The sequence below is a fragment of the Pezoporus wallicus genome, unplaced genomic scaffold, assembly GCF_028554395.1.
Source record: "Pezoporus wallicus isolate ANWC-B61680 ecotype Strahan unplaced genomic scaffold, APGP_CSIRO_Pwel_v1 contig_8143, whole genome shotgun sequence".
In the NCBI taxonomy this organism is placed as follows: domain Eukaryota; kingdom Metazoa; phylum Chordata; class Aves; order Psittaciformes; family Psittacidae; genus Pezoporus; species Pezoporus wallicus.
The window spans coordinates 847,283-859,048 of record NW_026636259.1 but is presented as its reverse complement, the minus strand read 5'-3'; the positions used below and the strand labels follow the sequence as shown (position 1 = coordinate 859,048).

Sequence of the window (11,766 nt, the reverse complement as noted above, 5' to 3'; positions counted from 1 at the left end):
TTAGAATCATAGGAAAGGACCTTAAGATCATCCCGTTCCATCCCCCTGCCATGGTCAGGGACACCTCACACTAAACCATCTCACCCAAGGCTCTGTCATATGTGGCCTTGAACACCACCAGGAATGGAGCATTCACAACTTCTCTGGGCAACCCATTCCAGTGCCTCACCACCCTAACAGGAAAGAATTTCCTCCTTATATCCAATCTAAACTTCCCCTGTTTAAGTTTTAACCCGTTACCCCTTGTCCTGTCACTACAGTCCCTAATGAAGAGTCCCTCCCCAGCATCCCTATAGGCCCCCTTCAGATACTGGAAGGCTCCTATGAGGTCTCCACGCAGCCTCCTCTTCAGGCTGAACAGCCCTGACTTTCTCAGCCTGTCTTCATACGGGAGGTGCTCCAGTCCCTGCTCATCCTCATGGCCTCCTCTGGACTTGTTCCAGCAGTTCCATGTCCTTTTTATGTTGAGGGCCCCAGAACTGCACACAATGCTCCAGGTGAGGTCTCACAAGAGCAGAGTAGAGGGGCAGGATCACCTCCATGACCTGCTGGTCACGCTCCTTTTAATGCAGCCCAGGACACGGTTGCTTTCTGGGCTGCAAGTGCACACTGAAGCCGGCTCATGTTCATTTTCTCATCAGCCAACACCCCCAAGTCCTTCTCCTTGGGCTGCTCTGAATCTCTTCCCTGCCCAACCTGTAGCTGTGCCTGGGATTGCTCCGACCCAGGTGTAGGACCTTGCACTTGGCATGGTTAAACTCCATGAGGTTGGCATCAGCCCACCGCACAACCGTGTCAAGGTCCCTCTGGATGGCATTCCTTCCCTCCAGGGTATCAACTGAACCACACAGCTTGGTGTCATGGGCAAACTTGCTGAGGGCACACTCAATCCCACTGTCCATGTCAGCGACAAAGATGTTAAACAAGACCGGTCCCAACACTGATCCCTGAGGGACCCCACTCGTTACTGGTCTCCAGCTGGACACTGAACCATTGACCACAACTCTCTGTGTGCAGCCATCCAGCCAGTTCTTTATCCACCCAGTGGTCCATCCATCAAATTGATGTCTCTCCAATTTAGAGACAAGCATGTCATGTGGGACAGTGTTGAACACTTTGCACAAGTCCAGGTAGATGACATCAACTGCTCTACCCCTGTCCATCAGTTCTGTAGCTTCATCATAGAAGGCCACCAAATTAGGCAGGATTTCCCCTTAGGCAGAAGCTCTTCCCTGTGAGGGTGCCGAGGCGCTGGCACAGGGTGCCCAGAGAAGCTGTGGCTGCCCCATCCCTGGCAGTGTTCAAGGCCAGGTTGGACACAGGCTTGGAGCAAGCTGCTCTAGTGGAAGGTATCCCTGCCCGTGGCAGGGGTTGGAGCTGGATGAGTTTAAGGTCCCTTCCAACACAGACCAGTCTGAGATTCCATGATTCCCTGCCTGCGGGCAGGCATCATGACATATCCTGGCTGTTTCCCATGTGCACTGTGGGTGTCCTTATGGACTAGGTGAACAAAGCAGGCTCCCACTTGTTAAGAACATCCAGTCAGAGGGATCTGACCAGGGCTTAACAAGTCTTGCATTGCATAAGACACCAAAGCTCACAAATGATTTAGCTAGTTGCTTTGTTTAAAATGGTTGTTTTCACATCAGACAGCCTGCGCACCAAACCCTGTGCAGTGGCTGTACACATCCTGTGGTATCTCATCATCTCTGTGGTAGCCCTGTGTGCTGTATTGTGGTGGACATGGTACATTTTTACTGGTGCAATTGTAACAGCAGTGCCAACAGTGAAAATGCAGTTTAATGAAGATATTAAGTAGATTCTATGTATGGTTTTGGTGCCCTGGTGCTGGGAAAGGTAAGTGGTATTCCATGCATTTCAAATACTTGCTTACACTTAGGGACTGTTCTTGCAGTAAACTCAACCTGCCCAGGTTGTGTCAAACCCACATAGCACAGTGACCCCATACTTTTCCCACAGAAACCTCCTGTCATTACCATTTCTGTGCAACATTTTTTATGCTATTGTGAGAAAATGAGTAATTTTGTGTGAAATTATTGTGGTGCCCCGCAGAGCATGGATAATGTTGATTCAGATGAACAGGATCTGCATCACTCTGCGGAAGTGGTACACTGTTCACCGAGAGGCTCAGAGGCTGCTGCTATTCATTTATGCAGATTCTGGGAACTTGATGAGAGTTGTTCTCTGTAGCAGACAGATGTGGCCTTTGGCAGTTCATGTCTGAGTGCTGACAACTGTATTAGATAGAAGTACCTTGCAAATAGATGAGAAATACATTTTCTATCAGCACATGGAAATGTGATGCACCCCCTCAGACTGAGAGAAGGGCTGAAGCTCAACAGTTAACATCTGCATTATTCTTGTTGAGGCTGGAGAAGGAGGTCTGCTATTTGTAAGATGAGTTTGCTACATGTATGCTCCTTGTCTGAACTATTTCACAGCAAGATTAAAAATCCTGGAAATTATGCGTGTGAAAAATTATGGGGAAAAATTAAGAATCTGGAAGAGGCAGGGTTTGAAATGGCAATAAAATATTTATTGATTATTCTTATTCATAGAGTCTAACAGCAGTGTTGGCATTCTTCAGGTCTGGGGGTTAGTGGTGCGACATCTTCTGGTTGGACTGAAGGGAAGTTAGCAGCACGCCTGGTGTCTCCTGGAGGGAGCAATAACGCACAAAGTCTTTTGCCTTATGCCTGTTCAACTGATTTCCAGCTTAGCAGAGGCCGAAACGTGTTACCACCTGGTCAGTGTTCAGTGGCTTATGTGAAATAGCTCTGAAGGGCCTCAGTTCAATTTCTCAGCCTCTTGCTACAGCACGTTTTTCACTACAGTTACACTCTGAGAAGATCTGAATGGATAATTTGTAATGAATAATGTGCCTTTTTCTCCTCAGAAGTTCTAACAAATGAGGTGATTTTCATTTGCTGTTTGAAATTATTTACTGCTAATTTCTGCAAGTTGAATGCTCTCAAGCAGTTTGTTCTGTATGTGTGATATGCAGAAGGCTTCTTGTCTGTCAGCAGGGCTGAGCAATCCGGCCTCACTATAGGGCAGTTGTTAGAGCTGGGTGACAGACAAGTAACTGGATAAGCTGAAGTGACTTGATCCCAAGTCTCAGTGAAAGGTGGGAGTAAAGTATAGCTGTTCAACCTCAGCAGTTCACTTAATGGATAGGAAGAACAAGATTGTATAACTTCTTTATGAAAATGCACCTTAATAATTCAGGGATGTGTAATTTTTTGAGGGGGAAGGGATAGGTCTATCTTCAAGCCCAGTAACTTGAACCTAAAGCCAGGTTACTCTGGGAAGAGCAGTATGGGTTAGCCTATCCCCATACATCCTCCCCACGCTGATGGTCCCAGCTTCCCTTCTGTCTCATTTAGCTCCCTTCCACCTCTGCTTGTGACCATGGGCATGATGATGGCACATTCTGCAGGTGCTGTTTGCGCAGCATGGGGATGGCTGAGCCCACCCAGCTTCCACCAGGGACTGGTTTAGCTGTCTCCTTACTACCTAATCACTTGGAAATTACTTCACTTGGAAACAGCTTGCATTGAGGCCTGCTATCCCTCAGTCAGATTTGGTTGACCATGACCAGCAGTACCTGGGGAAGGAGAGTCAGGCAAAAGTTTCCAGTGCCGCCTTTTCTATCATACATGGAGTTAAAAGCTGTACTGTTTGACCATATGCTGGAACGTGGCCTGCAGGCTGTCTTTTGTAGATGCTGATGCCCTTGATCCACGAGCACTGGGGGAAGGAAGCAAAAGCAGTTAGGGGTCTGTAGGTTATGGTGGGGAATATGGGGAATACCAGCTGTTCAGAACTAAAACAGCACTTGTTTCTGGAGGGGCCATGGTGATGCTACTGGATTTTTAGGCATTAAAGTAATACGGCTTTATGGGAGGAAGTTGGCATATTGCAACCCCTGGTGTCTTTTGTTCTCAGTATCTCCTTCTTATATATACACCCTCCACCATCATGCTTAAATAGTTCATCCTGCAGCCTAGAAGATGAGAGAGGGTGACCTGTCCTTTGAGCATGGGCATCTGCTGGCCATCTGCGAGAGGTAATCCTGATGCCTGAAGAAGGACAGTTTAGAGGTGGAAGACTTTCTAAGGACTCAGCTCATCAGTCATGCTTACAAGGTTGTATTCTGGATGAGTGTGAGGGACTAAGATGAGAAGCTGTTGTGTTCAGAAACTTACCGAGCAGGGAATTTTGCATATACCCACCACTATATAGCACATTGCAAAGGCTATTAGGATACCAGCAATGAACACTTTGAGGATGATACTAAGTTTCTGTCTGTTCAGCATATCTTTGTCATCTGTGGGTGGAATTCCATCTAAAATGAGATTGAGAAGAGTATTTCAGGTGTGTTTACAAGTCTTTGACAGCTCAAAGTTTTCTTCATTTTGGTTGGGCAGGGCTAAGTTGGGTGGACCTGAGCAGAGGAACAGTTCAGAGTCTCCCATAGGCTTTCACAGGAAGCTCTAAATCTCTTTATAATCTCAGAAACTTTTTACCTTAAATTACTTCAAATATCTTTGAGTTCCTGCTGAAAAGGGTGTGCAAGCCCAGCCACAGTGGTAAGGCTTGTAACTTCCACTGAAGCCCAGTGAGGTTTTTAAGGGAAGCTGGGAGCCCTTGTGGAGCACAGTTGGACACAGGTAACTTCTTGTGAAGGTCAGGGCTGAAATGCTGTTCTCTCATTACAGCCGTGGACTGACAAAGTGCCAGGGACTGTTGGGTCTCTTGGGAGAGGCAATACAGCTATTCACAGAAACGGTTCTGCGGGAGAACTTCACCAAAGCTGTATGTGTGAAAGCTCTGTCTTTCCCTACTACCCTTACACTGCCCCTGTGCTGCTTGCATGACTGCAGGGAGCAGTGGTACTTACCATGCAAAGTATGGTTTCTGCGGTGCATCTTTGGGACAGCCAAACCCTCTGCAGAAACTTTCATCTTGGGCAGCTTTGCTGTTACAACACAATCTGACATCCCTTCCAGAAACACTGGGAGCAAAAAGAAGGTTAAAAGTAGATGTTTGCTTCTGTGTAAAGGGAAGAGCCAGGAGCAGCTGAAGTGCACGCTGACACAGCTGGCAATTTGCAGTGAAGTGCTAGTTTTCTTGCTTGTATGCAGTTTCCAATGTACAGAATTTCCTACAGGTATTAATATTGGAGACTCTATTTGCCAAAACGTCCTGGCCTTCCCAAAGGAAGTGAGAACAGCAGCACAGAATTGTCCCGAACCCTGAAGCTTTCAGTAATGTTAATTCTGGGTCCTTACTTTCTACTTAATAGAGAGATACAAATAGGTTTGTTGTCTAAAATAACTGCTGAGGAATCAGCTGTATGAAATAGGACACTGCCATCCTCTGACATACCTAAACTTCTCTTTGTTATATTGAATTTCCTACCTTTTTCTCTAATGATAAGTTTGTTTGGAAACATCTTCCTGTGCTGTGTTTGTGAAACACACGTATGGCCGGTGGCAGGTTTCCCATCTGCATTGCTGAAGTTGTTCAGGCTGTGTAGGATTTGCTTCTCTACTGTCCAGTCTGTCACATATCTACTCATGTTCTTCAAGTACAGCACATCTACTTGCACGGGGCTTTGATGACTGAAGCATTCCAGAGTCATCACTTTTTGGGTTCTTTTTAACTTCCTCTTGGTTGCTGCTATGCCAGGGGCTGGAAAAGGATAAGAAACATTAGAAATGGCTTCTCTTAAATTATTTGCAATTCTTCTCACAAAAGGTTCAGGCCAGCCCAGTTTGATGAGGTCGCTATAAGGGTCTCTTTGAGTTGGTTTTCTTTCAGCAAAACAGAGCTAAAATTTTGCATGATCTTTTACATGCTTTTTGGTCAGGTGGCTGAGGAGTAGCTGAGACAGAGGAAAACAGTAACCACACGGTGCAGAGCCCTCACAGCTTTCCTCTCCCAGTGGCTCTTTACCTTGCAGGAAGATCTTCAGGCTCTTTACTCTGCCAGCTATGTCTGAGGCATTTTCCACATGACATTTGTAGCCTCTGAGGTCTGAGGGAATGAAGCAAGGACCATTTTTACTAACAATGCAGGGTTAAGTCACTACTCCCCTGTTTTAGTAACTACTTTTAAATGTTAACCTTTTGCTGACAGCAAAAGTGCAGAATTTGAGGTGAGGGTGTAAGGATTAAAGACACAGTTCAGAATATGATAGAGGAAAAGTTAAATTACAAAGGTAGATTTATTCCTAATACTATATAAGGAAGTCTCTTAATGCTTAGTTTAATTCAGTTAGAACTTGCAAGTATGTGACCCACTCACCTTCTCTGCTGAGATTGTTGACCGCAAACACTAAGCTAAATATTAATATTATGAACATAATTATATCTCTTCTTGATAATCTTGAAGCCCTTTTTATCTTTACTGCTTCCTTCGAGTAACGTTGTAAGCTGTTTAAGCAGATACTGAGCGATTAGGAGAGATCCCGAACCTCTCTGTTATCATGCGTCTTTAACCTGGTCAACATATGGAGAGTTTGAAGTTAGAGCCTGAACTCACTGTAGATGGTTCTACAGAAAAAAAATGTGAAATTTGGTAAAAAATGTACCTGAAAATCTTCTCTGTGGGTCAGATTTCCTTTCAGTAGGTACGTCACAGGTTCACTCTGGTCCTGAGTCCCAGAATTAAGCACTGAAATGGGTGAAACAGGGGAAAGTAGTGTGCCACGGGAGAGAGCCCTGAGACACACTGGGGTCCTGGTGCAGGCCACTGGTTGCCATGGGACTGAGCTCCTTCTAGAATGGGGCCCCCATGGCAACGCCCCATTGTTGAAAGGCAAACAGAACCCTTACCTAAAGCCTTTTCCCTCAAGGAGAGGGACCTCAGCAGCCTCTCCTGGCCCTCAACACCCGTGGGCCTTGCTGCACAAGCCTGGCTCAATACACCGTGCCACTGGGCACAGTAAAACCAGCACCATGTAATACCTCAGCCAGCATCACCTGCCCTCACAGGTCTTTTGGCACTGGCAGGGATTTCCACTGCAGTGGTCATGCCAAGCAGGCTGGTCCCAGGCCATTTCCTGCTTTTCAGATTGTTAATAAAGCCTAAAAGTGCTTAGGAAGTGGAGGGAGCCTGTGTTTACCTGCTGGCCCTGGTGCTGGTGTGTGCTGGGTGTGCTGCTGGGTGTAGCTGTGGGGGCATAAATAGCTGTGCATAAGTACAGAAATAAATACAGAAACAAATCAGGCTACTGCCTGCAGGTTTAATCAGAAAGTCTTGGTGAGATTCCTTTAGGTTGTTGTGCGGATGGTTTTTGGAGGATGGGCATTTTCTGTTTTAGACAGAAGGTGGCGATGGAAATCACTTTTTCCTCCAAAGCCTCCGCTTTTAAAATGCTGATTAACCACAGGTTTATGGCCCCCATCACGGAAGGATAGAATTTTGCAGTCCAATCGTCTAAAATAACCCCGGACATTCCAAAATGTGACTGATACTCGAGAGACTCAAGAAGTATTGGCAGTGTTTAAGATGTTTCAGTTTCAAAAGAGAGCAAATGAAGTGGCAAGGGCTTGCATGTCAATATTTATTTTGCATGCCTATTAAGTTTAGCTATTCATGATGGGTAAGGATGGATTTTAGTATAAATATTTAATATTTACAATCTATCAGGTGCTATAAAACCAGATTCTCTTTGCACTTTTGCAGGATTTTCATTTGAGTGTATTCAGCTGCTTTAGTTCAATGTGATTTTTTCAGTGAAAACTGAAAAGCCGGTAGTAGAATAGGAAGAAAAACCCCCAAACCACTATGGTAAAGCTGTTAAAAGATAAGATAGTTTGAGAATCTCACATGGGCTGACTCGTGAGGTGCATGTGGTCTGCTCCATACCTGGCAGGGCTTCCCGATAAACTGGCCCTTGTATTTGATTGTGTCGGTGTTTTGCTGAAGTGCTGTGCTTGTTTATTACTGGCAGCCACTTACTATAAACTGCAGCCTGACACCAAGCACAAGGAAGGAATGTAAAGAAACCATTCCCCATCTTCCCGTGTAAATAAACAAGGTTTTAACTCTTCCTGACACCGTCCTCCCCTGGAGTGTAGTACAATGAATATGTAGCAGCAAAGCGACACATTTACATGCTCACTCGGCTGAACGCATCTTTTGTTTAGGAAATAGCATATTAATGCAGAATCAAACAAAAATGGTTGCTCACATTCCTCTGCCTGTGAAATGCAGTTCATGGATCTCCAAGGATCCTATTAGGATCGTTTATAGAGGAAGATTTTGTCTTCTCAGTGTGTTCTTGCTCAGCTGATCAGAAACATCTTTAAAAATGAAAGTTTGGATAAGACACTTCTGTGTCCTCTTTTTAAGGATATTTTCGTACTTGCTAATTCTTATGCAACTTCAGATGGAAATCATTTGGAATCAAAAAACTACTGGAAAGAGAATTAGATTATGAATCATTTCAAACAATTAAATATTTCTTTTGAATGTGATTAACCAATACCTTCACTAAAAGTTCACCATCCCATCTACAGTGCTCAGTCTTGCTTTCCAGTTAGTTCTGCTGTTCACTTCCTGGGCTGGGAATGCCGAGACAATCCTAACACCAGTTTTACAGGATGATTTAGGGCACTTCCTGAAGCTGTAAGGAAACTTGGGACCAGTAAGAGCACATCTCGTGCCTGGGTTAGTGATGGCGGCAAACCTACCAGCTGGGGAGAGCGGGGTGTTTTGTTAGTGATTATCCTTGAAAACAGGCAGATATTGTCAGCGTTGCGGGGATTAACATTTCATTCCTAATGTTTAAAACCTTCTGGAACATTTTCTAAGCAGCTAAAACAGGATTTTGCTTTAAAACATGCCCTGACCTTTCTCTCCTTTACTTGCTTGCCAGGACTTGAGGTGTGCCAGGATGGATGTCGTCACTCACCCCCCAAACCTGGGATGATCTTTCCTGTGTTTGCACTGGGATGTCATCAGAGCTGAGAAGAGACCTGGAGCCCTAACTTGGCATCATAAAAGGTACTAACGTTTCCCCTGTATTTGTTTGGCAATGATTTTCTTGCATTATTGAGGCTACACTTGCTTTTTCTGAGATGCGTGGGTGGGTGTTGGGGTTGCACACATAAACAGTGCCTGTGCTCATAACTCATGCAATAGGAGTAAATAATGTCTGTAGTGTGCCTAGTTTATGAGCTTAACAGAAACAGGACCAAGCAGAAATGCGTTTACAATTCATAACGTGATAAAACTGTGGGAAAGTATGGCTGAAGTTTGTAAACAGTCTGTTTGTATTAAACCACAGATCAGTGTGAGGCTTAAACACTTTTTAACTAGTCCTTTGTAGCTATGCTTTTACTTGCTTAGGTAGAATTCACATCCTGGAGTATTTTGGGATCCATTCCCTACTGTACATATACAGGCTTTTAACAACCAGCCTTCAGAATGATGGGTGGTAGTTACAGTGGTGAATGAAATGCTGCTCTGAGGCCATCAGAGCTGAGCATGGCCTGGGGCTGCCTAATTTCAAAATCACCTTCCAAGTCCCTGCTTTATTTTTAAGGTTAATGTATTTGATTTGCTCTTTTTCCTGTTTTCTCTTTGCCCTTTGAATTGGGAGAGTTGCTACAGGATTTAATTACATGGAGCAATCACTCCTCCAGCAGTATTTGAACAGTGTTTATTAAGTGAATGGGTGAGATGGGCAGGTTTTAGCATGACCAGGGTACTCAGAGCACTAGACAGGTTGAACCAAGCACCTGTTGTAATCTCTGGTTTTGTAAGTTCTGTATGTAGCTATTATCAGTGATTTAGGACATGATCCCTCGGCGTGCCAAGTACTCCCCCTCGCTTCTGCAGGGACTGAGCACAGTGGATGATTAACACCAAGTAGCCTTTAGGTCCTTCATAAAAAAAATAGGGGAGGATTTTTTTAAGTAAAAGACACATCTACAGAGGCATAAATTAAAGTATCAATGCCCAGAACAATCCTCCAGGTTCAGTCCAGGTGGAGGGGAGAGCACAGTCTGTTCCCCCAAATAGTATGATTAACCACAAAGCCCCCGATCAGGTTTTCTGGATGTGGAGTACTTGTGCAGTGGGCACAGACCCCACCATGTGCTCCAGTCAGTGTTTCCTGGGGGAGTAGTTCTTGCTTATCCTGGAACCACTGATTTGGCCTTAAAGCACATTTTAAGAAGAAAATACCCAGAGTTTTAAACTGAAGTGGGTGTCTGAGGAGTTTGCTGTTCCGTTACCACTCCTGCTGCTGCTGTGAGCTCTGAGCAGTGTCCTGGAGCAGTCCTCAGGCTGGGGTGTGCTCTCAGGGGTATCCTCTCAAACCTGGCAGGGGTAAAGAGCCGAGCACGTGTATAAACGATACAAGAAACCCCTGTTTCCCCATGAAGCAGAGGAAGGCACAGCAAGGGACTGCTGTTCTTTCTGTCCCTCTGAGCACGGCAGGAAGGCAGCATGGCACTGAGCCCTGCCAGAACATGGGATAGAGCCCGAAGCTGCTTGTGTGGGTGCTCAACAGCACCCCTGGCAGCACTGCCGATCGCAGCAGGAGGAGGCTCTGCCTGCGCAGGGCGCAGGTCCGGCAGCATCAGGAATTAAACTTGAGTCTTTGGTGTGGATTTCAGGAGCCGGGCAGTGCGGCCATCTTGAAATGAAACTTAACAATCGCTGCCCATCCGCACAGCGATGGCTGCAGGTCAAACAACAGGCAGGGAACACGCGGGCAGCGCCTGGCCTGCTTCCCAGCCGCCTAGCACGTGTATCTATCTGCCCGGTGTCCGGGCCGGTGTTCCCGCTCCACGTGGGTCCTCCCCGCCGGGCGGTGCAGAGCCGGGGGCGAGGGGGGATCCTGCTGCTCGGTGTCCGGTCCAGGGCCCCGTTATCAGCCCTGTTGCTTGCCGGTGGTGCGGCCCGCACCGTGCGGGTACCACAGCGGTTTGGGGACCGGTGTGGGGAGCCCCGGGGGTCCCGCGAAAACAGAGACCGGGCGTGCTTAGGTCCTGGAAGGTGGGATGGGGGTATCCAGCAGCGGGGAAGCGGCGTGGGGCCGCGCCCGCCGACCGGAAGCCTGGTTCGTTTCCTCCTGGTGCCCCGCTGCTGCCCATGGCCGCGCTGTGGCCCGGCCCCGTCCCTCGTGGGGCTTCCCCGCTGCTCCAGCGCGAAACAACGCGGCATGAAGGCAGCATGGTTTTGATTGTGGTTTTGTCTCCTGCGAGAGGGCTAATTCACCGCCAGACCAGCGTGGGGCCGGCGCTGCTCTGCCCGCTGAGGCATCGCTCCTCATCCCCGGCATCCTCCCATCCCTGATCGCATGTCAGGATCTCAAGGGAAGAGTTCGGGCCCGTTTCTTCGGAGGGCCTGGGAATGCCCTCCCGAAGGTGCTGCGGAGTACTTAGGAACAATTAAGTTATAAAAGCGTATTTGCAGGGCAAAACATCGTTATTGTCACCTCTCCTTTTGTGGTGTCGCTTAAATCTGCCGGAGGAAGTTTTAAAATGGGTTATTAACCTTTTTTAACGTGGCGTATTTCAAAGCAATAGTGTGGTCTGTGCCAATTTATCTGTAGGTGATCAGCAAACTATTCAGGTTATGCCCAGTTCTCCCAGAGACAATGGGATTTACACATACTCTTGAGTGTCTTGAAAGATTAGGATGGCTGTAAATACAGGCACTTTTGTGGTCATCAAGTTCTTCTGGGGAGACATAGACATATTTACCTGAGGAGACCTAGGA

General features: G+C 46.6%; 2 protein-coding genes across 2 annotated transcripts in view; one reads left to right on the top strand and one right to left on the bottom strand.

Annotated features, from left to right (window-relative positions):
* Positions 1-3,642: 3,642 nt before the first annotated feature.
* Positions 3,643-6,509, bottom strand: LOC130593981 (uncharacterized). The gene is made up of 6 exons (XM_057399530.1): positions 6,330-6,509; positions 5,983-6,056; positions 5,446-5,718; positions 4,925-5,038; positions 4,230-4,369; positions 3,643-3,771 (listed from the first exon to the last, which is right to left on the bottom strand). The coding sequence occupies exons 1-6, from the start codon at positions 6,389-6,391 to the stop codon at positions 3,643-3,645; spliced, it is 792 nt and encodes a 263-aa protein (XP_057255513.1). The 5' UTR covers positions 6,392-6,509.
* A 2,470-nt stretch (positions 6,510-8,979) lies between these two features.
* Positions 8,980-11,766, top strand: part of ACACA (acetyl-CoA carboxylase alpha) — a 112,882-nt gene continuing 110,095 nt past the window's right edge. Inside the window, exon 1 of the mRNA XM_057399510.1 lies at positions 8,980-9,039. The gene's annotated coding sequence lies outside the window, so the exon portion shown is untranslated. The remainder of the gene's footprint in view (positions 9,040-11,766) is intronic.

What these genes read in the sequence shown, in the direction of transcription:
- LOC130593981 (XM_057399530.1), bottom strand. Translation starts at nt 6,391, where the DNA reads ATGTTCATAATATTAATATTTAGCTTAGTGTTTGCGGTCAACAATCTC. An exon ending in ACTTATCATTAGAGAAAAAG is followed by an intron (nt 5,039 to 5,445) that starts GTAGGAAATTCA and finishes TTTTGCTCCCAG; the next exon opens with TGTTTCTGGAAGGGATGTCA. An exon ending in TATGCAAAATTCCCTGCTCG is followed by an intron (nt 3,772 to 4,229) that starts GTAAGTTTCTGA and finishes TCCTTCCCCCAG; the next exon opens with TGCTCGTGGATCAAGGGCAT.